The sequence below is a fragment of the Heliconius melpomene genome, chromosome 11, assembly GCF_056956725.1.
Source record: "Heliconius melpomene rosina isolate 202511_hmr_F chromosome 11, ASM5695672v1, whole genome shotgun sequence".
NCBI classification, from domain to species: Eukaryota; Metazoa; Arthropoda; class Insecta; order Lepidoptera; family Nymphalidae; genus Heliconius; species Heliconius melpomene.
This window is the reverse complement of record NC_140399.1, coordinates 7,935,769-7,963,519: the sequence shown is the minus strand read 5'-3', so window position 1 is coordinate 7,963,519 and position 27,751 is coordinate 7,935,769. Positions and strand designations below refer to the sequence as shown.

The 27,751-nt window shown below is 32.4% G+C and overlaps 1 protein-coding gene across 1 annotated transcript; it reads right to left on the bottom strand.

Moving 5' to 3' along the window:
* Positions 1 to 1,672: 1,672 nt before the first annotated feature.
* LOC146534700 (uncharacterized) lies at positions 1,673 to 27,385 on the bottom strand. The gene is made up of 7 exons (XM_085192716.1): positions 26,560 to 27,385; positions 7,080 to 7,195; positions 6,638 to 6,772; positions 6,322 to 6,472; positions 5,872 to 6,080; positions 5,044 to 5,157; positions 1,673 to 3,765 (listed from the first exon to the last, which is right to left on the bottom strand). The coding sequence occupies exons 1-7, from the start codon at positions 26,627 to 26,629 to the stop codon at positions 3,541 to 3,543; spliced, it is 1,020 nt and encodes a 339-aa protein (XP_085048842.1). The 5' UTR covers positions 26,630 to 27,385; the 3' UTR covers positions 1,673 to 3,540.
* Positions 27,386 to 27,751: the final 366 nt, after the last annotated feature.

Genomic DNA, 27,751 nt, shown 5'->3' with positions numbered 1-27,751 from the left:
ACACGGCCTTCTTTCAGAAGCTCGTTTGTTGTTTGTTATTCTGTGTGCTCTTCTCTTGCCACTGAAAGACTAACCATTTTACGTAGGTATTTATTCTAGTACATTGCGACTTTAGTATTAATTATTTATAATTCAACATTATAAATAATCACAAAAATATAATGCTCTAAAAATTGCTTCAAGATGTCATGATGATGAAAAATAACAACTTATGATTTGAAGCCGCACCTTTTGGAAGCTGTCGGTCGTTAGTCGTCGGTTAAATTATTTTACTCTCCTTAGTGTGGAATAATACTTCAAAAAATATTTTTATTAAAAAAAATATGAAACATAATTAAAAGTAAACTATTATAATATTAATAGTTTTGGATTAGTTCAAAGTTAAAATAGGTGTAGATACCTACTTAATCTATCTTTTTTTAATTAATATCTAATAATTTATTCCGAACGTCGAAAGACAAAAGATAATAAAATACGAGTTACTTGATGTTATTGTTTAGGAATATAATTAACTTTAATAAATTATCATTAGATCGGAAGCAGTTGATATTACCTTGATTATTGTAAAAAAATATATAAGAATAATTATAAAAAAACTACATATAATATATTTAGTTAGTATGTGAATTTTATTAAGTAAATTATATATGAAAAACATATAAACAACAACTTACCATAATAAAATTTAATTTTCGGTCCTTTTCTTATTTACTCTGCATTTCGAGTTGCACTGAGGACATACGGTCAGTCACTAATGACGTTCACTTTCCCGCCAAAAGATCATAGCGCGGACCACACGCGAACTACGCCAAAATAAAAACTCGAAAATAACCACTGCGATTCTGCGTCGAATATATTAAAATAGCCATAGCCGTACATCGAGCTACCTTTCCTAAATAAACTATCCCCCCAACAGAGTTTTCTTAAATGTCATCTTAATATTTGTTTATGTTTTGCTAGTTCATTATTTTTATTGTAATTATTTTTTTAGGCTCATATTGAGAAAACCTTTGTTTACAATTTATTTAGTTCAGTGTTTTTGAGTTTCACTATAATGACCACTCTTTCCTCACCCTTAGACTCACAATATACTTGTGTATATATTTATCGGACATAGAAAATTTGTAATTGACTAGCACTGAGCTTGTAAGGTTTAAAACAAAGGCATATTATTAATAAAATTTACGAATAATATATTTGACCATATCAAATATGTTTGTCTTTTTTAGCTCACGCTTTATCCCACGCACATAGTAGGGTAGGCAGAAGAAACCCAAGAAAGTAGTGTTAAGTCACTTCGTTTCAATTAAAACAATTCCGTTGCCCAATTTCGCCGAATTCTTGAAACATTGTGTGGTGGAACTCAACCTCGCGCTTTTTTTTTAAAATTTTATTATTAATACCATTTAAAATACATTAAAAAGTTAAACAGTGTCCTGCAAAACTCTTTGTGAGTTTGACTGCAGGATCTTGAGTCTCTTTAATTTACTAATTACAATTAAATTAATATTAGATTAAAATTAAATCAAGAAATATTTTCTGCTTTGCTTCGTTAACAGAGCGGGAAATCGAAACGGCCGCGATTAACAGTCGCACGTTGTGCTCCTGTGCCACAACGGTATTTTCTTTTTTTTATCTTAAATAAACATGAGAATTGGGTACAATTAAAATATTTTTATGTAATTAGCTATTTTATTTCTCAATTATAAAAGTACAGATGTCATTCCAAATAGATATGTAAAATGTATATTAACTATGTGTAACAGAGTAAATTAAATTCGTTTCATGTAGTGCAAGTTTGTTAACTTTTTAACAAAATTTCAAAATCTTTGTTTTTCAAAATATTTTTATATAATGTCATGATTTTTTTTACATATTACAAACAACTCGATTAGAATGCAATCAATTGCAAACTCTTGTAATAACTAAAATTTCAACTAAAAATACAAAATAATAAATTCACAACTATTTTGTTCTTAAACTTCTATTCTTTTTGTATTAATTTGTCTAAATTGTGGGTTTATAATAACGCAATATACTAAAATATTTACTGAACACACTTTGGAATAATATCAAGATAAAATTAAAAAATTTGCAATCAAAAAACATTGCAGTAAAAACATTTGGTATGCATGGGCATTTCTAGAGTTATTTCTGGGGAGGCCTAGACTCAAGCTTAAAATTTTTAAGAGGAAGTTGTTTTTAGAATTTTTTTGGAATGGACCCAAGTCCATTCTGGGGTGTGCACGGACCACCCGGCCCTCTCTATTTCTACACCCATGTTGGTATGTATGTATATTTACTAAAAACCCTATGTCAGTACAATGCAGTTAAATGCTTGATACTGTTATCTTGTATATAAAAGCTAAGTACCTTATGTATAATATAATTTTCATTTACGTACCTATGATCGAATACTGAGTCACAGAGGAGTAAAATACAAAACAATTTAAACATAAATAAAATAAACATATAACATCGCTGTTATCATTAATGCTTCGAAAATCAAGTTTTAATATATATTTGTTTAATTACTGTACTGTAAAGCCATTAGTAAAAACATTTGAGCACCGCCATCTTACGTGGTATTAAATATAATTTGTATGGTTTTAATTCAAACTCCTGGCACATTCTTACTAATTGACTTTACTTACTTATTAAACATGACTGTTTTAATTTGTTGTAGAGAAAATCCAAACCGTTTTTAGTTAAGTACAGATGAAATGTAATAATAATTAATAATTGAGCTAAAAATATCACACGATTTACTAAACAAACGTGATCAATAGATGCGAAGAAGTCACAAAAATAAATAAAATAAGAAATACAAATATACCTAAGGTATATTTATATTTCTTATTAAATAATAAATAAAGGTAATATAAAATGCAGAAGCAAAGAACACAAAAAACTATGTAACATATTTAAGTAAACAAATAAGCAGATAATACGCAATCTCTCGTCGCTAATTGCTAAATACTTAAGGTTAAATATTTAAAAAGAAAACAAATACATTTTTATATATCTATAAAACTAATAGCAGTCATTAAATTGGTCACACATAAATTATAATGTCAAAATTCGGAATGATCAAAAATATATCAAAAGAAACGAAATAATTTGAGCAATAATGGCAATGTTTACTTAAGGACGCTATTGATCGATTCATTTTTCCAATATACATTTAAGTACCTATTCATGACTGGCATAAAAATATTTTTAAGCGGACAATCACATTATTCGATAATTTTAATTATTTATATAGTAGACTTATAAGAAATCAATTGTGTTTTATTTTTCATTATAATATACCAATTAAAATAAAAGTAAATAGATTAAAAAAGATACTCAATTGAAACTACAATTGGTCTACACATAAGGACGCGTCTTTTAACTTGAAAATAGTCTTTTGTAAAATCCATGTATTAAAGAAACAATTGAAATAATTTCTTTGTAAATGTCAATTGGTTTAATTAATTAAGGTGCTGCGTGTTTCCTTACAATATCCCTATACGACGCGTCCTTACTGTCCCGTACTAGTCACGCGTACGTTTCTCTAAACCGTTTCTGTATGTGATGTGCGGCGTTGAGCAGACGGTGGTGCAGAGTGATGTGGGGGTGCGGGGTGAAGGCGGGGGGCGCGGGGGCGGGCGCGCGGCACAGTGGCGGGATGACAGCGTCACTGTCAGGGTGACAGAAGAAGGCCACGCAATGGCGGCCGCGGGCGCGGGCGTATGTTCCGGATGGTACGACTACGCGGTGCATCTGGAAGTAAGAGAAATATTGTTGATGTTAGTTTTGTTTTGTTATTTATTTTGTAAAGAAAAGAAGTAGCATCAAGTTTTAATAGCGCGTAGGTGGGTGGTGGAAAGAACCTATTGTCAAGAATTATTTGTAATAACATTAACACCTCATATATGAGGGTGTCATGTCTGAATTTAAACGCACCAGTTGTGGGTTTGATCTCTAGTAGAGGGACTGAACTATTTTCATTTCTTCATTCTCATAAAGACAAAGTGCGACGTTGAGTTTCGCCACTCATAATTCAATTACTCGAAAATTTAGTGGAAAGTGGGGAACAGAGTGTCTTAACACTAAGATCCCGCTGCCAACCCTGATGTATGCGAAATACAGCATGAAGCCTTTGGATTGGATGGATATATTTATATGTAATGTTTCTTAATACAAAGAAAGCATACAACGAGAAAAATCGATATATGCTTAGGTTCTCACATATGTACATATTTTATTTTAATGTACTTTTCACCTATAACGTTAATTAAACTGAATTAATGTATAAAAGCACACATTTTTGATTATTACATGTTCATTTCACTCAAATTAAAATAAATCAAATCTTAAATATGTATTCTCGAAATAACTAATCTGCATACGTTTGTCTATATGTTAGAATAATGAGACCTTGACCTTAACTACTAGTAGAAGGTAATTATAATTTATAATAATGTATATAAGTTAATTGTTTTAAAATTTTAATACGGAACTTAAATAAAATGTGACCTCGTCAGAACTACTAATACTTTTAAGTGCGCGCTCCGATTTTTATCTTATCAAAGTCGCTTAAACAAACCAAATTATATATAGTAAGTGACTGCTCTAGATAAATAGTTAAAAGTATGTCACATATTTAAATTATTTGAAAAAAATAAGGTCTTCTTAGCTGTAAATACGACGGTTGCTGGTTCGATTCTCGTTCGTTTATTTTCATTTGCTCATTACAAAACAAGGCGCAGTGCTTAGTTAATTGATCGAAAAGTAGGGAATGAAGTGTTTTGTTCTCTCTGCCTTCTCTGCTATATGCATGATACAGCGTGAAGCTGAAGAAATGTAAAAATTATTACTTACAAATTATTTCTAGTTCTTCATTTATAGATTATTATTTATACGGATTGTATTATCATTTGTATAAATTTCAGGAAACAAAACAAATACCTCGGAATTTTTTATTGAAGTGTAAAGCTATTTATGATTTAAGCCATATATGAGGATAATATAAAAAGTGATATACAAATAAATACTTACAAGGGCTGGCAGCAAATTGGTAGTCCATGATGCCAATAGTTCTCCAGTTTGGACTAGTATTGCCCCTGGAAGGTGTCCCACGGCTTGCCATTTTTCACTACCGTTTAGTTTGACCTGCAAAAGTTAATTTTATTTATAGAAAAAAGTGAACTGGTCATAATAAAATGTTTCTCTTTAGTAAGTATTTTGTACCGAAATCTCATAAAAAAAGTTTACATTTTTAAATAATGAAACTTCTAGAATTACAATACGGATGCTCATTGTATTTGACCTGAAGTATATTAATTAGTATTATGTAATATATAATAGTTTATTATTATACAATTAAACCATATACGAAAATAAATTACACTTACGGTTTATAATAATAATAATCATTAGAATATAATAGAACAGAAATAACAATTGCTGGATACCTCAGAAGCCACATTCATTTATGTTATTATTATCTTGTTTATACTAATTATTCTAGCCTAGTTAAATATATCATAATCTAACCATGCAATGCCATTCTGGCACCGTTAGTGGCAGATTATACAAACAAAGGTTGTTGTTTTAATATTCATTCACATTTAAATTACTTAGTTTATTCATCATTAAAGGAACTTAAAAACATACCATATTAAGATATGCAGAAATTACAAAACAAAGTGATTTAACACTAAATTCTTTATCGCCAAAAAGATGTACAATTTCCTTGACGAGTTGTGACGTCACAACCCCTCAAGTTCGGCTTTCTGAACATTTTGGCACAGTGCATTCGGTAGGTAACTTCAGGCCGACCACGACTCATTGACCATACTATAAAAAAAATAAACCAAAACGTACCTCAAGTCCACCTTCCGAATCCTGCGCAACCAGAGTAAAAGTGCAACTATCAGAATGCGCCCCACATCTCGTATAGGCGCGGGTGTGCTCCGAAGGGCGCTCGTCGTCGGGCGGCACCGGCGGGTAGTAGAGGATGCGCATGCTGGACGCGTTGCCGTCCCCCGCGAGCATGCTTGCGTGGCAGGATAGCAGGGTTGCTGGTGGCAGACCTGGAGGTGGGATTGGTTTTATTAGTTGTTGATTATATATTGTTAGAATTTTATAGAGTGTAAGTAATATTACATAATAAACATATACAATATTTTTTTAATAACTTTAATTTCATGTAAATCATGACAACATCTATATGTAATTAATAGGCAAAAATGAGGCTTACATCAGTAGGCTCATGATGGTACTATTTTTTAAAATTTATCAAATGATATTATGAAAATTATAAGAAATTATTACCAAAAGCATAGGCCAAAGCCTGTAGTAGCACGCGGGAGAGGTTAGTGAGGTCGTGCGCGAGAGGCACCGCGTGCTGGTTGAACTCCGGGACTTCCAGCGCGGGCATCGCCGTCGCGGCCAATGTGGTGATGCTGAACGAATGACGAAGCTCCTGGAAATCGTAAATGTTAAGTGAATTCATATTATTGATTTAACGATTAAAATGTTGAATACAAAGACGTATAGACAGCAAGTAATATTATGTTTTTTATGTATTACATTATTTTTTAATTCATATTTCACATTCACGCCTTTTAATTTATATCCTAATCATTACCTTCGTAGCGCTATCGAACTGGTCCATTCCTGGTTTCACGTAACCATGGTTGCTCACTGGGTTTCGAAGATACTGATCCTGGCTGCCTTCAGGCAAAGCGCAGAAGTTATCCAAATCTGCGTATACCGCTTTTAGCTATAATCACACGGACAGGACATTCGTTATAGAAAATATAAATGGAAGAAATTATACCTACTTCAAAATAAACAAAATAAATAATTTAGGTAACTTTTTTAAGCTTCCAGCTGTATATTATGGCTCACACTCTGCGCCCAATCTTAAATAAAAATAGTCCATTCCTCCAAATGAGAATCAAATTCACAACTATTGCATTTACAGTCAAATATTACAAGTGAAGCTACAAAACACTATCGATTAATTTTGTAATTTTATTTTCCGGTTATTATTTTAAATGCCAATATAATAGTTTATCACTTCGTACCTTTTCATCAGCGATGCCGTGGTTGACAAGCATTGCCAGGCCTTTGCTATTAAGCGCTGCAAACAGCTGCTGTCCGATGCGTCGTACCACTGATTTCATGGGGCATACATCTGTACCTGAAAAATAATAAACATGACTTTACTGTAATTGCACAAAATTATAGATTATAAAAAAACTACAGATTATAATAAAACTAGCTCTCTTTCATTCTCTCGGTGTCACGCTATATCCCGCATCTAGTAGAGTAAGCAGAGAGAGTCCAGTGTCTTACACTCCACTCCTCACTTTCCGTCGAATTCTGAAGGCATTGAGTGTTGTATGGTGGATCTTAACGCCGCGCTTTGCTTCGACAGCTGACCCAAGAAATGAAAATATTATATTCCCTCGAGTGGGAATCGAATCCACAACCTGTCGCGTTCACAATCACACGCTTGTACCCCTGCACCACGACTAGCCTCAAAACCAGCCGTTTTAATTATTTCCTTATACCTAAACATTTTTAAATTACAGCAATCTATATATATAAAAGGACTTGTCCTCACTGACTGAGGTAAGACGCACGCACAGCCGTAACCGCTGATGGTAGAAACGTTAAATTTGGACAAAAGTTTGTTTTCGTAATCTGGACATCCACTAAGAAGGGATTTTGAAAAATGTTAACCCTAAAGGGGTGAAATAGGGGTTCAAAGTTTGTATGGAAAAAAAATTAAATCGATACCGATTTTTATAAAATTTGAAATTTAGATTTTTAAAAGTATTTAATTGAACACGTGTTTCATCGTTTTCTAGAATTCACCCCCTAGGGGTGCAAATAAGGGGTTGAAAGTTTGTATGGAAAAATCTTTAAATCGCCATCGATTTTTATAAAATTTGAAATTTAGACTCTTAAAAATATTTCATTGAACAAATGTTTCATGGGTTATTAGAATTCACCCTTAAATACGCAAGCGAAGCAGCGCGCGTCCGCTAGTTATCTATATTGTTGTATGATTCAGAATCATGAAAAACCATTACTCATAGACAGTATTTGTTGAAAATTTATAAAAGAATGGCTGTAATATAAATTAAAATATAATTCCACCGAGTTCCATTCGGTAGGTTTCGAACAACCGAAGGTCTGGCCCTGACATGGTTCAGATAGCGACACAAATATCCTGCTAGTGTAAGATTATTAACTTGTTAAAGCGCTCTTCATGGCCTAATCGATCAACATGTACTGAACAATACAATAATAGATTCATAGTGTATGAGCATATTATTGTTTCACGTTAAGCAGAGTAGGCAGAGGGAGCCTAGTGTTAAGACACTACGCTGGCCAAATTTTCGCAGAATTCTAAAGACATGCGCGTGTTGAATGGCGGAACTTAACGCCGCGCTTTGCCTCAAAACCGGGGCGAAATGAAACACAACCTATCGCGTTTACAATCACAGGCTTGTAAAGCCCCCGCGCCACGGTTGGCCTCTGGATTTTAATAATGTTATGCAATTAAGCTTATGATTATTTTATATCTATTATATGACACACTGCGTTTCACTCATGTCTGATAACACGATAAAATCTTATCAATTTAAAACGAAATTAAAAAGGGACTTTCCAAAAATTTTGTTATACATCTATCTGTTACTAATTCGTTTTTTACGATTTACAATACGAAACTATAAACGAAAGTTTATAATACAAATTGCATTTCTCAATCAAAAAAATTCAATTATTAAAAATATTATAAAAAATACAATAAATTAATTAATAATATACTTAAATTCCTATTTACATCACAGTCCGCTTGAAACGTTTCATTCAAAACGATCGACTTCCGTCTAAGAGCAAGCGTTATCACTAGAAGCGATCGTATTTCTCGTGAACGGATTCGTCAATAACAAAAATAAATATTATGACGAACGATGGAGTACACGTGAATAACGGAACGGTGAAACGATCCGCCCACACGGTAATCTAGTCCGTTATCGCTAGTACCCTACAGTACGGTCGACGAGTTGTGACCGCTCTGGAGTTAGATTTCCTGAACTTTTGCGCGTTTTTCACTCGGGAAGAAAATCAATCAATCAATAGTAAGAGAAAATTCTAAAATCTAATCTGTGTGTGTGCAGTCATCTACACCTAACATCAAGGAGGCCACAACTTGTTGTCCGTACTATACTATTGTCACTTGTTTAGTATTTCACACGACCACGTAACTACCTGTTAATTGTCACCTATATAACAGTTCCGTATATAAATTACTTTCTCAAGTTCTTATAGCAAGAATATTAGATTTAAACAATTGCCTTAGGTAAGTATAAGAACTGAGGCCGTCGTGGTTATGGGTTCGATCCCCGCTCAGAGCCATGAAATATTTATTTCATTTCTTCGCTCTGGTAACAAGGCACATTGGAGAACGGAGTGTCTAAACACTAGGGTGCCGTCTGCCTACTCCGCTATATACGGAATACAGCGTGAAACAGAAAGTAAAATAATAAGAACGTCGAAATATAAAATAACAAAGAAGCTTACTATTAAACGTTACGTAACAAATGTTTCTTGCATTTTAAACTACACTAGTTTAAAGTTAGAGTTCATTTTGTAATTAGGGGAACTAATTTGACATTTGAAATTCTTTACAAGGGTAACGGTTTTTGACAAAGGACTGTTAAGTTTTAAAATGGCTTCTTTACTAGCTATCTGTATCTTTCTTCTCTTCTTCTATAAAGAACTGCATCTCTATAGTTTACATCCAATTGGATGTCATTTGTGTTTTGTTGGTACTACGAATTTGGTTTGTAAAATTATAAACGACGAAAAGTACCACGTTTTTGTACACGTGCTGAAACAAGAATTTTGAGCAACGAATAACTAATATTTTATTTATATATGTTTGGTAACAAAAAATACACAAAATTTCCAATATATTCCTTTAATTTCTATATTAGAAGCATAATTTCTAAGGAGTGGTTCGTACTGCACATATGTAAGTATGAGATGATCTTATTTCTGTATTCGGATCGAGAGCGGTTGTTTGACCTCATTTAAGGCATGATTAATTCGTGTTGCTTCCTTTCACTACAGTTATGTATAGACTTTAGATGTGAAAAAAAAACAACACACACCATTATAATAAAAGTAATATGAATTGCATATTATAAGAGGGTTTAGGTATACTAATTTACATTAACTTGATATTTTCTAGAAGAATATATCAATAAGTTAATAATAGACTATAGATTCGAGCACATTATGTATAGGAAATCTGTTAAAACTAAGGAAACTGCACTCTGGTCCTCGAAAGAGAATCAAATCTACATCCCGTCCCGTTTACATTCGCATGCTTATGCCTTGAAGAATCATCCTTATAGATCCTTACAGAAGGAAATCTCTATGAATAGTGAAATCACGCAAACGTGCGTTTTATTAATTAATAGAAATATCAGTGCATGCTTTTATGTGTACTACTTAAAAAAAAATGATCAGCTTCACGCTGTATGTATGTACAACACACGGTAGGGCAGGCTGAGAGAACCTAGTGTCAAAACACTCCATTTCTCATTTTTATTTACTATTTAGATTGTGTTGTGTTTTTGTACATCCATAGTACTTATATTGTATCTATTTACAATTTACATAAATTTTTATTTTCATTAAATTAATCGAAGTTCTTATTTATTTATAGTTTTTAATTATTTATGACAAAAAAATTAATTACACTGCGGATGTTTCCCTCCATTTTGTTAATTACTTCTAAACGATTCGAGGTTATATTAATCGTGAGCATTATTTTATAATTAAATAGGCTTGTGAAATAAGACCAGTCCTGGCGCAGGGGCACAAACGTGTGACTGTTAACTCTACAGGCTGTAAGTTCGATTCCCGCTCGAGGAAATTAAATATTTTCGTTTCTTGATTCTGAAGTCGAGGCCAAGCGAGTTGAGGTCCTCCACTCAACACGTAATAAATTGAATACGGCGGAAAGTGGCGAGCGGAGTGTATTAACACAGGGTTCCCTTTACTTACCCTGCTACAAGCGGGTTACAGCCACATCAAGCTTGATGATGCAGGCTTGCCTAATAAATACATATACAATCTGTTTTAAAAGACCTCCACATTACCTCCACAAATGCATTTTGGAACATTTACTTTTTGTTGAATGGTACGTAAGTGGCATTGGCAAAATTATTTGTTTTTCCATTCGTAAATACATAATAAAAACTAAAAGATGTGCAAATCATTATTTAATTTATGTGGATCTATTCCCTAGTATTAGAACTATTTGACATATAGATAGATAGATAGATAGATTATACTTTTCAGTAAAAAAAAGGTATAAAATTAATAATATGTTATTACATTTATACAGTAATAATTTATGATTATTGTTATATACGAGTACATGATGTAAAAAAAAACATTCGATTGTATTGATGGTCTATAATTATTAATGACGTGACGACCGTACACGACGATGATTGCTAATAATTAACACTATTGTCTTACATTATGTAATAAAAATTTTCTTAGTGTTTCGTTGTTGTCAACCTGGGAACCTAGTGTTAAGGCACTCTGTTCCCATTAGGACAAATCCGTTCTCCATTTTCCGTTGAATTCTGGAGACATGGCGTGTTGACTCGTTGAGTGGCGGAACTAAACGCCGCAATGATGTAATATAATGATATACATTGGAAATTTTGTTCGCTCTCATTAATTTTCTTTCTCTGACACCCATCGGTAAATGTATTACAACTAGATTCTTTCGCTGACTTCTAAGTATTTCCAGAGTCAAGTTTCTAGAAACACTAAGCAAGTTTTGAGCAGAATTGCTAGTTCCTTAATACTTTGCAAACACGCAAACTTGCTTTTAAAGTAACATATGAAAATAAACATATAACATAACCACCATTTATGTTATTACATAAACATATAAGATACCATTCTGTTTATCGAAGGAAAAAGGATTAGGGACAATCTATCATTTTTCCGTGACAGCTGAGATTGCAAAAACTAAGTGGATTATTGTGTTCTTTAATTTATATAAAAATCAAAACAATAATATAACAAATAAAAGTTATTTTCCGTGACATATGAATGTTATGAGTCGTGGTGCAGGTGCACAGGCGTGTGACTGTAAGCGCAACAGGCTATGGGTTCGATTCCTACTCGAGGAAATGAAACATTTAATATTTTCATTTCTTTGCTCTGGTGTCGTGGCCGAAGCTCGGCGTTGAATTCCACCACTTAACACGCAATACCTCCAGAAATCGGCTGAAAGTGGGGACAGAACTGCCTACCCTGTTACGGGATACAGCTTGAAGCGTAATCTTTTTTACATAAGAATGTTCTCCTACTAGCAAAAACATTAGATAATTGACTGTAACTCACTTTTTCATAATATTTAATCGTTGAACTCTACTAAAAAATTAAAAAAAAAACTCGTAAGTGTCGATTCAGCACGGTCTATAACAATGTATTTTTATTCGCGTTGCCATTAAAATGATAAAACGAATTACACAATAACTTATATAATAACTAAAATTGGACCTATGTCTTGTCACTTACATTGCAAAATATTATTGTATTGCCTATTTGCTATTACAAAATGAATAAAGAAAAACAAGCAGTAACGTATATAGTATACTAGCGGACGCGCGCAGCTTCGCCCGCTTATTTGCACTTTTAGGGGTGAATCCTAATAAACCATGAAACACGTGTTCAATGAAATAATTTTAGGAGTTTAAATTTCAAATCTTATAAAAATCGGTAGCGATAAAAAAATCTCCATACAAACTTTCAACCCCAAAAACAACCCCTTAGAAGTCGAATATTACAAATTCCCTTCTTAGCGAGCACCTACGTCCTATAAATAACTTCTAAGCAAAATTTGAGATTCCTAGCACATGTAGTTTCTGAGATTTCGTGATGAGTGAGTGACCTTTCGATTTTATATATATAGATTTATAAAATACACGCAATACATGTTTATGGAAAAACAATATTGTTACATAAATATGTTTTTTTTTTCATGTTTATGCTGTCAAATGTCTGTATTTTTTCGGATTCACGCTTATCCTTCATATTGCGGGGTCGGCGGAGAGATTTTTTTTATGGAAAAAGAAAAGGCTTACTTTACATTTAATGCGGACAAATTACAATATTTGTCCTAATTTAATTACTTAGTCATTAAATTATATTTTAATTAAAACGTCCACTGCATTCGAAAACGTTATACGACCAATAGATGCTTATAAAGTACTTTTATAATATTGACAATAACATTTATTAATTGTTAAACCAATATACTTAATGTTTATTTTTGAGTGAATCTATTGAGAAAAAACGTGTTTATTTTTAACACGTATTGCCTCTACAAGTGTAGTATTTAAAACTTGAGAGACGTACCGTATGCGGAAACGCTAACGTTAACCTTATCCGTATGTTAGTCGTACAACAAAGGTCTTAGTGACGAAATCGTGAAGGCCACGAGTTTTTATTATTTATTATATTATATTAAATTAAATCTACTTAAGGCTGTACCCCGTACATAACAAGGGTAGGCAGAGGGAACCTAGTGTTAAGACACTTCGTTCTTCACTTTCCGCCGAATTCTAGAGACATTAAATTACGTTAAATACAATATTACAATATTTCAAGATTTTATAATATTAGGTGAAAGTGAAATCTCTATTTCAATAGAATAAGGCTTCTTTAAAGGATATATTGAATAGATGTAAATGTCATATGTATACTATCTACTCTTAACTATATTATAAGTGAAGGTTTAGGCAATCGAATTTCAAAGTTAAAAATACTTGCAAAATGTCATTACAAAATGTTATGTTGGCCTTAAAATATCTTCAATTCAATTCCAATTGCTTATCCATTATACATAAATAGATGCCGTGCCATAGGAAGACTAATTAAAGAATATTTAATTTTAATTAAATGTACTTGTAAGACCTTTACTCTTAAACAACGTAAAAAAAAACAAATAATTATTGTATAAAAATAAATAATAAAAATATATTTTCATATACAAGGAAAACTAGTCATTTAAATTCACATTGTCACGCGTGAGGTTGACTATTACGAGGAAAAAGGAAAATGGAGAATAAAGCACTGGGTTTTTTATCTGCATACAAGAATTTACCAGCGCTGTAATTGTCTAATGTTTATATTTATTCTCATATGTTATCGTAGAGGTGTATTTAAAATTATACGAATAATTAGAGGCCAGTCATGGCGCAAAAAAAAAATATAATTTTTCTTATTAACACACACATTAAGCATACTTATTTAGAAAACGTATAAAAAATAACATTTTACTTTATTTACAAACAAAAGTTTTTCTACGTAATAATAAGATATTAAAAGAAATTAAAATTCACAAAATTTAAATATGAATGATGTGATGAGTCTAATAGATATGTAAGTGGGTTATTAGGTGGCATGATGCAGTTCCGAAGGTTGTAAGGCGCCATTTCAAAAACTAATTCCAATGGTGGCGAATAAATTTTCATATTACGTCAAATATAGTAAGTAGTTCAAACTCTTGCAGATTCTCTTAATTAATTGAATCAGTAGATTGTGTTATATTATTATTAAAATTTGAAAATAAACTTAAAATGTTATGACTATAGGGTACTAATATAGGGAGGTCTTACATAAAATATTGGGAAATTATACACATATCAATATTATAACATTGTCATGCTAATTTCTGTTTAAATATACTGTTTCTAGAGTAAACATTTAAACTCACAACACATCTATAATTTTTTGGGTTAACAAATTTTAAGTTACCAATAAAAGAAACGATCATATATAATCAAAAAAAGTAAAAAATAATAGTAAATATGTAAACAAAAAAAATAATATAATTCATGATACATGTGCCTAACTGCTGTCTACTTCACAAATATATTGACGAAAATTAGTAAAATTTTCAGATATTTGCAAAGTGTTAAAGGGATTAAACTCGCTTCTTGTTATGCAAGGTTATCATAATAAAAACAAATAATAGTCTATGGTTTACAAAATAAACCTCCATTTTATAAACCATAGACTATTACAGCACGGAAGAATAATAGATGACATATTTCAAAGATTATCTGTTACCTTATATCGAATAAGAATTTCTACCAAATTACACATAGTAACACTAACAGCTTTCTGAAATAAATGTGTATTAATTACGTCGGCTTGATATTTCTAGTGACCTAGAACTAATATAAGTAATAAACATTATTATTTTTTAAATTATAATTTTCTTTAGTAACCTACGTATCTAATTAATTTTATAATTATTTAATTTCATTTATTCTTAAAGCGTTAGTTAACACTTAGGAATGAAAAGAATTATATTTAATTAACGTTATGTGAACAATTAATTTGAAGGAATGTACAAACACAATTCAACAGCTTCTCTTTATTTTTCGATAAGAATATAAAAGAATGCTTCGAAGTATTGCTAAGAATGTTTACAATAATTCTTTTTACGACCGCGTACACGTGTGCCAACGTGATTTTCTTATCACAAAGCCACCGTTGCTCATAAATTTACTTTTTTTTTTTATTTGTGTGACATTACTAAAAAATTCTATCGAATTAGAAATAAAATAGTATTCATGCATGTCTTTTTTATAGATTAAGATTTTTGCTAAGAAATAAATGAAAAGTCTTATTGTACGACTCTAGCACATTTTAACATTTAAAACTATCTAACATTTCATTAACATAATGATGGAGATGTTTAAATAAATATAATACGTATTTGAATATAGTAAAACATATGGTTATTAATTTAGCGAACTATTTAACTCTTATTTTAATTCAAAATAATTATAATTTTTTTCTCATTTAATATTAAAACAGGAATTATGATAAAAGATTTTTATCAAGAATTCTTTTTGTTGAAAGACATATACGATAAATATAATGTTATTATTTTTTAAATTAAATTCATTTTGGGCTATAAACAAATGAATCACGAAGCTGCAGTGTCAAGAACTGTCCGTAACTGCAATTTTGCATGCATATGAATTTCTATTTAACTTGCAAGAATGATGGTGTTAACATAAACTACGCATTACACGGGCGTTTATATAAGAGGCTGTTTAGGCAGGAGTACATGAATATTATTAAAAGTAATTTAATAGCAAATGATCGACATTTCTTTTTTTTTTTAGATTCACGCTGTATCCCGCAGCAGGTTAGGCAGAAGGAACCCAGAGTTAAGTGTTACACTCCGTTCCTCATTTTCCGCTGAATTTTTGAAGCTTTGCGTGTTGAGTGGCGGAACCCGCTCGTCAACGTCGCTCTTTCTTATTTATATTTTGCTGCCAGAGTGAAGAAATGAAAATAATAATTCATAATGAATCCACAGCCGTTGCGTTTATAGACACACGCTCGTGCCACGGAACCCTCGATTGAAATGTCACTTAAATGTCACATAATAATTTTTGATTAATTTTATTAACACAATTAAGTAATTATTAATCATATTCAGAAATATAATTTTCTAAATATACTAACGACACATTATGATTAAAATTATTTTTAGTTTCCTTTCACAGCGTCTATATCTATTTTTGTTTATTTTTAACAGCATTTGAATTGTCGATAATGAAAATGAATGGTACTTACAATCAACAAGACTTTTTACGAAGGTATGTTTTTTAATCTGTTAAAATATATTTTAAACCTTCAGCTGCTTATAGAAACCATTGTGTTTCTTATCAGCAAAAAAGTAACTAGTTTTTTGTTTAAATATTTTAATTCAGTAATTTTTATGGGTTTATATTTTGTGAAAGCGTATTATTCACTTCATCGCTTTAATATAATTTTATGTAATTCCTGTATTATATTAATTTGAAAAATTATAAAAACATATCTTAAAAATGACTTGACAGCCATAGCGTGTTGCTCAATTAATTTAATAAATTTTAAAAGCAATCAGATTCATCGATATTAGAGATACAGATAAACAGTGGGTTTTTAATTATTTTTCAATATTTTACAATAGGAACTAGTATTAAATTAAAGTGCAATAAAATGCAATTGATTGTTTATTAGCTATGAAACTCAAGCATATAAGCTATTATATAATAAAACAGTTAGGTGACTTTAGTAGTTCCCCCATAGGCAGCCACACACTTCCTGTATATTTTCAGGGACAGAGTACCCTCTTCCCTCCCCACCCGGTGTCGCTGTAAAGGCTAATAGAGCTAACAGCATTAACCTCAAGATCGAAAAAAAAAGACTTTAGTATTATCATTTCTGATATCCTATACAACATAGATCCAGGTACGTATCCATATCCAATATTCATTTGGCTTTACGTAGTTTTATACACGTATCTACATTATGAGACATTTTTTTTAATATGTAAATGGCAACTTACATTTATTTATTATTAGGAAAATATATTTTCTTTCTAAGAACATAAGAAATACTTTATCATGAAATTAAATATTGAATTTGTAACTTTGTACACAAACTGAGATCATTACTAAAAATGAACGCATATTAAATCGCAATTAATTAAATGAAATATCTTATATAGAAAATATTTCTTAGTTACAAGTTAAATGTATATTTATTTTTATATATATTAACGACATAATGTATTGTTTAATTAACATATAGCTGGTAAATTTGAATATTTGCATATATATATATATAAATTTAACGAAAGCCTTTATAATTTTCTAGGTGACATTACTTAAGTCCAACCCAATAACTTGTTTCACGTTTTACGATTACAGCGAAACCTGATATCACCGAACAAGTTAGAACTCTTGCATGAGGTATTCACGTGTTTTTATTAAGGATAAAATAGATACAGTAAATCATACAATACTCAATAGGTTGCTTCAATGCAATTCCATATAAATCAATCGAATAATTGAACGGATGGGGGCTGACTAAGACTGCATTTCGAATTATAATATTGTTCCATATATATTGTACTAGCGGCCCGCCCGCGGCTTCGCCCGCCGTGAACTACGTTATTATTAATTTCTGTCTTCATGAGTATCTACGTCCTAAGTGACGTCCATACAAAATTTGAGACTCCTAGCATTTGTAGTAACGAATTTTCATACAAACTTTCAACCCCAAAAACAACCCCTTAGGAGTCGAATATTGCAAATTCTTAGCGAGCACCTACGTCCTATAAGTAACTCGTATGCAAAATTTGAGATGCCTAGCACATGTAGTTTCTGAGATTTCGTGATGAGTGAGTGACCTTTCGATTTTATATAGGTATATAGATGACGATGAAAACTTTGGCGCTCTACAATATATAATTTTATACTTCTCTTCATTTTCGCAAATTTGGTTTAAACAGTTGGCTTTAACACAATGGAAGTCCACGTCATCGGCATCTTGGAGGACAATGGCAGACGCATGCAGCGTGTTCATGATTGCTGCTCAGCAAACATAGAAATGCGCAAATTTTCCCCGCAGTATTTAAACAGAGCTTAAGACGCCTGTATAATGATGATATCGACAGCAAACTTAATCCAAGATCAAATATTATAATAGTTATCGCGGTTTTACGTCCAAATGGTGATAAAATTAAAGAAATTCATTTCAAAACATGATGTAAGCTGTCAGAATAGTTGAAGAGTAACGTCAGCAATTGAATCATGTGATTTAATAAAATAATATATAAAACAATCTACTATGTTATGTAAACAAATATGTACAGGTGAACGATATTAAAGATATCAAAGTGACGTCACCTTATCAATTATATTAATTTTAACCTTATCTCATGTACAGATAATTAATTATTGTTAATTTGTTCAAATTTTAGAATTTTGTTTCACATTTGTTTAATCTTTATTAATATATTAATGCACATCTCAATAAAGAGATGACAACCCAGTGGTTATTACAATTTATAGCTTTTACATTTTATGTAATCTGTAATATAGATAATACAACATAAATTATTTCCCGCTTTAAAATAGTTTGTTGGACGTTTAGATGATATTAACTGACAACGTTTATTTTATGTCTTAATTTGTATATATATATATATATATATATATATATATATATATATATATATATATATATATATATATATATATATATATATAGCATATATATATATATATATAGCATATATATATATATATATATATAGCATAATATATAGCATAATAAATATAATAAATTTTTATTGTCCTCAAATTAATACTATTAGCTAATTGCATAAATTATAAGAAAACTAACCGAAGCAAATAATAACAAAAAATAAAAAGAAAATATTGATGTTTTTAGTAAAGCTTATTAAATATACATAAGTTTACAAGATATTATAGTAACATCAATCTTAACAAAAGATCATAAAAAATCTTGTATTTCATAGAGAAATTACACCACAATTATCTTTTGGCAATCCTTTGGCGCTACGTCACGTGAAGCTATAGTAGTGGGTGTGAAACTAGAGCGTCTGGTCTACTACATTCATGACTGAACTAGATCAAACACTTACCTAATTAACTCGATGCATTTAAAATGCTGTCAAAACGGCTTTAAAACCTGTCAAGTTCACGCCGTTTCCCACATATAGCATCGTAGGCAGAGGTAGTCGAGTGCTAAGACACTCCGCCTCCTACTTTCCGGCGAATTCTGGAGCAGAATACAGAACAGAGACAGAAGTCAACACCGCGCTTTGCCTCGACCTCGACACCAGAGCGAAGAAATATAAGAGCGAAAAATATTAAATATTTCATTTTCCTGAATCGGGAATCGAACCCACAACCTGCTCCGTTATCTCCTGTGTTTGCTTAAAAGTATTAAAAGACGAATAAACGAGCGCACTTCGCGGAAGCTGCGGCACACGTTGCCGTTTTGAGTCATCACATCCTGTTTATGTGCTGTTACGTCTGCTGGCGAACTCATCAAAATATATATAGGTAGGTACTACATTGAAGTGTCTGTATTAACCCAGATAAGCCTGAAACTAAAATTTTCTGAAAATATTGAAAAAAGTTACATTATTTAGTTTATTAGATCTTATGCAACATCAAAAAAATTATGAAAAAAAAATTAAGTGTAAGGCTTTCAGGGAAACAGCCGTCCTATATGTAGGACAGTAGGATAATAAGAGGAAATAAAAGACCATTTATGACAAAACAGAATGTAATCAAAAAGTGTAGTTTATTAGATAACTATTGATTATATTACCCATTGTTATATGTAATTTACTAGATTAACACTATTTATGAATGATATGTTTCAAAACACTTGACACACACTCCAACATCACATTTCTTGCAACGTGTCAAACATTTTTTGTGACATTGACGACAGTGTGTTTGCTTCGATTGAGGAATAACCAGATGATTCATTTGGTCTTTACGACTATCAGCATGTTCATGATGGGAGGGTCGGCTAGGCCCTCTTTTGGCATTTTTTCTGTTTGATTCAATCAAAGCAATTGCTACCCTTCTGCGAAAGCCAAGATGATCCAGTTTTCCATGATTTATTTTATATAACTGCCATGCATTATGTTCGGCAAGATCAATCATGTGTGTGAGCAACGGCATGTACCATTTCTTACCTCGTATACCAATTCGGTAATGTGAAATATTTTCATCAGACCGATCCACTCCTCCCATATATTTGTTATAGATGGACACCATATGTGGTTCTCCTATGACAATGTTTCTCTTTTCACTTTGTGAGAAGCGTTTGGCAGATTGTTTAGGATTTATTCCTACAGCATTAGAAGCAATACTGAATATATTATTGTCATGCCATTTAGCAATAATGAACGTGTTGTCATGTGTCGTTCTGTAATCGACAGCACCACGTTCCTTTTTTTTCAGTAACTTCGATGTAATCAGAGGACAACTAGATGTCCTGTTTTCTCGAACTGTCTCAGTGCAACGAAGGCCTTTCTTTGTTATCTCTTCCAGCAAGGGCGTCCCAGTAAAAAAATTATCAATAACTACGTGATAAGGAAGGTCGAAGCCAGTCAATTGGGCGCTTATCTTGGCAAGCGCCTTGAACATCTGGCCAATTCACGGGATTTTTTGCCAAGTCCCGTTTTCTCCATGCGTAGGTACGCCTACGTTTAGTTCGACCTGTAGAATCAGAAGGTTCTACTGTATCACTCACCATAATCTGCCCTTGAATCATTACTTCAGCCGGTTGAAGCAGAATGTTTCGTGGCAAATTATTCAAAGTTACATTATCTTCTTCACCCGAATCTTCGTCAGTGAGACAGTCAGGATCAACAGGAGGAGGTAGAATACATACCAGTCGTTCTCTATAATCTTCTTCATTATCAGAAACATTTTCTAAAGCATCTAAAATTTCATGCGCAGCCAACGGTCTGTAAAGAAAAAGTTGTATTATTGTACTAAAATCATGTATATTATCCTACTGTCCTATATATAGTACGCTAGTATTTGTAACAAGTTATACGTAATTTATTTATATTATTTTGCTAGAATATTTATTTAGTATAAAAGTTAAGATTATCAACTAGATATTAACACAGAAAAAAACAACTCACGAGTAAAATATAACTTTTTATACATACCTGTTATTTGCCATGTCTGCAACGCACTTTTATTACACACTTTTAAGGTAAAATATAAGGTAAAAACTGTTAAAATAACTGTCTTTTTATTTTTTCTAATAAAGCTGACACGTTTCTTACTGCAAATCATAAGACTAAATAATCTTAGATAAAGAGGGTATTCTGATATTTTTTTTTATTTCTACTGTCCTAAATATAGGACAATAGGCTTATCTGGGTTAATGTTAATATTTTCTTGTATTTATCATCAAAAACTCAGCTTCACGCTGTATCCCGCAAGACAAAGTAGGCAGAGAGAATCCAGTGTTAAAACACTCCGTTCCCCACGGTCCGCCGTATTCATTCCACTGAGTGGAGATCTATTCTTGTAATTATAATTTGAAAAATTCAAATGTTAGTAGTATCCTAAGCATATTCTCTTCCAATCCTTTGTAGTTAGTGTGTGAATAACACTTAACACTAATAAGTGGAAAACTTTCACTGATGGCCCCAATTTGTCAAATTGAAACATAATAAAAATAAAACGCAATGCGGGAGAATTCCACTAAGTCAAGAAATAAATCAATATTGTCTTATCAATAAAAACAATTCTGGTAAATCCGATTCTTAAGATAGTGTTCTATGCATCAATGACATGATTTTGTGATAAATATTTAGAGCATAAATTTTATTTTTATTTACGCGATAAGTATCCTGCAGAAAGCAGTGCAGGCAGAGCAAACCTAGTGTTAAGACACTCCAATCCCCATCTTTCACCGAATTCTGGAAACTGAAGAAGCCTCGACACCACTACGAAGAAATGAAAATTTAAAAACGTTAATTTTCTCGAGTGGGATTCGAACTGACAACCTGTCGCTTTAACATTCACACAGTTGGCCTCTAATCAATAGTAGATAATAGTATGATATTGTAATAAATATTTAGAGCATAACGTTTTAAATGTCAAATATTAAGTTTTTCCTTCGACTGATAGACGAAGTGACAGACAATCAGGCAATGCTATTAAAACTCTAAACAAAGACATTGATGATTCAACAGCGCCCAAACACAAAGGACAGCGCCCAAATAGATTAACTGAATAGACCGCTAACATCACAATAGAACAGACACTATTTTATGTAAATTTGTCATTTAAGTGTCATATAAAAAGATTTAAATATAGACGGTACGCCATTAAAGTAGGCTGTATATATTTAAAGTAATAAATGGTGTGTAAGGGGCCGCAAAATTATTATTAGCGCCGCGGAAACAGTGGCACCATTAAAAATATAAGATATATCAACGTTCACGAGCTGTAGTGCTGATCGGCGATTAGCAAAACTAAGATGTTTTTTTTCGCATCACGCTGTATTCCGCACGCAGCCGGGTACGCAAAGGGAACCCAATGGGAACACAGTCCGTGTACAGAGAGCTCAGGAGCTTAAGAAATTAAGAACAGAGTCTGTTCTTAATTTTCTGATGAATTCTTAAGGCATTACGTGGTGAGTGGTGCAACTTATTTCTTTTCCTCAAGTGGGAATCGAATCCACAACCTATGGGTTTCCTCAAATCCACATTTTACAGTTACACTTTGTTCCTGCGCCACGACTGGCCTCTTTGATATTATCTTAAAAATATAAGAATGTGTATTCCGATATATGATAACCAGATATATATTTTTTAATATGTCAACTGAGAAACGAAATAAAAACAGGTTATTATATACATAATTATTCTAATAACGTTGTTTCAACGGTTGGTGGCGTGTTCGCAGTGGAATCGGACTTCGCCCTCTTGTTACTTGTGAAAGTGGTAGGTAACGCGGCGTTCATATTTGACAATTCTCATTATCAACTTTGTGTGTTGAGATTTTTTTTTTATATCGTATATCGTCATCATATCATAATGAGAATTAAGAAAAACTTGCTCAGCGGGTTTGACCTTCGAAAACACAGTATCAAAGATACTGAAGGAAAATCACGTAAAAAGCATGAGGACCTCTAGAGGGCATGTCTGAAAAGGTTGATGACAGTAGACGAGAAGAGAGAGGTGTACAGAGGCCCTCCGTTTTCTCTGACTATTCCGCTAGGGATACACTAGTGTGAAGCTAAGTTATCATATCATTTTTGGTGATACGCAAAGATGTGAAGTAACACATGGAGGACGAAAATGTAGGTCAGTCGCAACAAACCGCTATGAGCCTGTGATCGACCAATTAACACTGAATGGCAACTGGGGCAACACAAAATTCGTTGACACCATGAAATGTGGGTTACAGAGATCAGGAAATGTCATGTGACTGTGGAACATAAAACGGAAAGAGCTTGACTTGGGGTTGTGGGTTTGATTCCCACTCGAAATGAAATATTTAATATTTTCATTTCTTGGCTGTGGTGACGAGACCGACATCCCCAACTCCAAAATACGGGGGATAATAGGAAACGGAGTAACTTAATATTAGGTTCCCTCTGCCTATCCTGCTAAGTGCAGGATACAGCGTGACACTAACAAAAATGTGTAAAAAAAAAACAATTTAATTTGGCGAATAAAGGACAATGCTGTGACGTATGTATTGTATTATCAAGTGGGAGTTTGACCTTACAATATTTCGATAGCGCAGTTTCGCAATACAAGTTAGACTACATCTATATCTTATCAAGCCTCTATACACCAAGTAACCTTCAATAAATAATTGATCAAATATATAATAATATACAATTGTTAAAAGAAAATATAAAAAAAGATAATTAAAGGTTTTATTTTAAATATTTAAGCTACTGCATAGAAACTAAACATTCAAATGGTTTTTTTGTTATTTAAATTAATTATTAATAGATTTTAAATACATATATATTATATAAAGTACTTGGATTATTTATTTTATAGTATTTATTTAGTTGCTGGAAAATTTTACGAACGAGTACCTAATGGCAATTATGTGTGATTCACTACGAATAATACGTATATTATTATATGAAACGTATAGATATGCATAATTTAGGTGCCTTTAGAAATTGAAGTTAGGTTGTTAAAATACATAAAGAAAGACAAGTAAATATTTGTGTCTGCTGTCTGCTTTAGGTTCAGACGACTCAAAAGATCAACTTTAATACTTTTTATTTGCGTTGTTAATAAATTAAACGTTCCGAGAACAGGTAAAATCGTGAATTGCATAAATATGACGCACGCATTAAGACACGAGCTAAGTCGTTTATACTTAATCTGACGTAAACAAATGTTTGACGTATTTAAAAGTTGGTTTTCGGAATTGACTTTCTGAAATTGCCATTGGCAATCTCAAATTTATAATATTAATATATTAAAGTTACAATTTTATATAATGTTGATGGATATATTGTTTACAGGGTTTACAATCTACACGTTTACAGTGCGGTCAACATGTCGTGATCGCCCTGAAGTTAGCTGTAGAAGGCTGCGCAAATTTCATTTTAGGGTTTTTTTAAATTTTGATTATTTTATTCCGGAGCGAAAATTACGCAAAAATTTAGGAAAACTTAACTTCAGAACGTTAAAATAATAAGGGTTAGTATATTATGACAGATGTTTACTAACTCGCATTGCGTGCAAAGGACCGGGGCCGGGGGTTACAAACCCGTTCGGCCGTTGCCCTCTGCCCAACTTTTTTTTTATGTCTACCTCTAAATTATCTTACTTCCCTATCAAATGAAAGGCTTATTTAACATAATAATATAACAAAGGTTCGACCGGATAATAATAGTGTTATAAACATCAATCACTCATTAATAATAGATAATTAGGAAGAGATCATCCATGCTTTGTCTTTATAATACCTTTAATCCTCGAGCTGAAAATATTTTGCAATCTTTATCGCCTATTTTTACGATATCGAAAATCTTTTAGAATAACAATAACAAGAGATTTTTTTAAGTAACTATAAATAGGTAGTATATATAATTAATAAATTCAGTAATATGGTTGTTTAATAATAGGTAATTGTCCTGAGGAAGGCTGTAAAAACTATTAAAAAATATATGAAAACCGGTCTAGCCAGACTTACTTCAATGCATTACATAAAGCAAAAAAAAACATAATTACACAATATTTTTATGAGAAATTAACGATGTTCACTAAATTATACATTATCATACGATTAGGTATATCTAAAAACATTAAAAATTCTAAAAATCTATTAAAGTCTATTAACAATGCGAATATTACGTAACTTCCATTATAAGTGTTACTTTTGTAGTTTTCATTTAATAATTAAATGGAAATAATAACTAAATTTTTTCCGTAACAATTTAAAACGTAAATATATTTAAATAAATATTTTATTCAATTGGATACAATACGTTTAATTGCCAAGCTTGTATCTATGTATATATATCTAAATAGTGATAAAATTTATTACGCACAGTTTATTAGTTTCCATTTGTAATGTTTTTTATTTGAAATATAATTGAAGCTTTATTTCCCTTCTAGAAATATGTAAATATAAAATCGTAAATATAGGTTTCATAGTGGTGATATTCAACAATAAAATTAATATTTGAATTAGTTTGTTTAAAAACTCCATTGCTTGCATTGCAAAAACAATATACATCAATTCAAGTATTAAAAAGTGATTGAACTGTATTGATTGCTAAAGATTGGAAGGGCTTTGAACTTCAATATGAATTTTTATTTTTTTAAACTTTCAAGGATACAACGATTTACGATTTAAGCAGCAGCTGTCGATGAACTGTTCAATATATATAATAACTTAGGGATGCACGCAGGTAGTGAGTAGGTAGACATCCCTGTCCTTTATGAGGCTGATTGTGAGAAGAATATGACCCCCAAAATTCATGTTTAATCATTTATACCTGGGTGTAAAGTCCTCTATTTATTTGAATGTTAGGTTAGTTGCAGATTGTCGAAAAAGCAACCTTAAAATGGCTAAGAGAAGAGTGTTTGAGTATATAGCTTACCTATGTGCGCCAGGTCGATGATGGGTATCTCGCAGCGCGAGAGCAGAGTCTCCTCTTGCAAGGCCGCCATCGCCGTCGCGTGCTGGTGCTGATCTGCGTACGTCGTACACTCGGCCACCGATCTCGAGCCTTATCACTCGACTCCAGGTAAGTAATTAGCAATTAGCGTTCGCGACACCGAACGATAATGAAGGATAGGAATACGATACAGATAAGCACTCAGTACACAGTACGGGACCGAACGTTAAAGTTTATTGAAATTATGAATGGTCTTTTGATTATTCCTAGTGTAGAAGCGTTCAGAACTCATTTGCATAACCTTATAATTCCTACTCGAGGCGTTCTGCGATCTGACGTAGCAGCAATAAGCAATACTGACTTGACACATTAAAAATTGGTTTCCGTGGCTCTGTAACAGTAAGTATGCGTAGGAATCGTTGCTCCCGCGTGTGCGACCCGACGGCGTCGTGCGCCCCCCGTCCCTTGGTTGGCAAGTTTTGAATGTCTCTTGCAACAAACTGGCTCACCGTGCGCGATGAGCTGTACCCTGGCGTCCGATGGTAGCTCTCACTTGTATATCATCGCGAGACTTTCGCAACCGAATGCCGTGTCGAAACAGTTTCGCCTTGAACACTGGACTGCGCGTAGAGAAAGCGAGGACCACGTGTGGCTAAAACGGCGATCGCGTCGGGACTGAAAGCGCTGAGGCGAGGAAACGTAGCGGAGCGGGTGGCAACGGCAATACCAATACGAGTCAAAATAGTGGCGCAGCGCCAACCGCTAACTTCGAGCTCTCACCGATAGCGACTGACAGCTGACTTATGTCCAATGACGTGACTCGTCTCTGACTCATGCGGCCGCCCGATCTGCCGCTCACTTCACGTCATTCACACACACACACACACACACATAAAAACAAGTCGTATAACTACACATTGACACCAATAAAATCGAACAGAAAGCAAAGATTTGACTCCAGTTTATTTGTAATACAATGCTATGAAATTAACTGATGAATCAGTATCTAATAATATTAACTGTAATATTTATAGGTACATATCTAAAGTGTTGTTCAGATTCATATTTAGCTTGCACAATGTCATTAGCCATATGTTAGATTAAAAGGATATCCTGGGGTCTGCCAGATGGTTGGTATGGAGCGCCATCTATTTTTAAGGACGGAAATCACTTG

What these genes read in the sequence shown, in the direction of transcription:
- LOC146534700 (XM_085192716.1), bottom strand. Translation starts at nt 26,629, where the DNA reads ATGGCGGCCTTGCAAGAGGAGACTCTGCTCTCGCGCTGCGAGATACCC. An exon ending in ACGGCATCGCTGATGAAAAG is followed by an intron (nt 6,773 to 7,079) that starts GTACGAAGTGAT and finishes GTGTGATTATAG; the next exon opens with CTAAAAGCGGTATACGCAGA. An exon ending in AGTTCGATAGCGCTACGAAG is followed by an intron (nt 6,473 to 6,637) that starts GTAATGATTAGG and finishes TACGATTTCCAG; the next exon opens with GAGCTTCGTCATTCGTTCAG.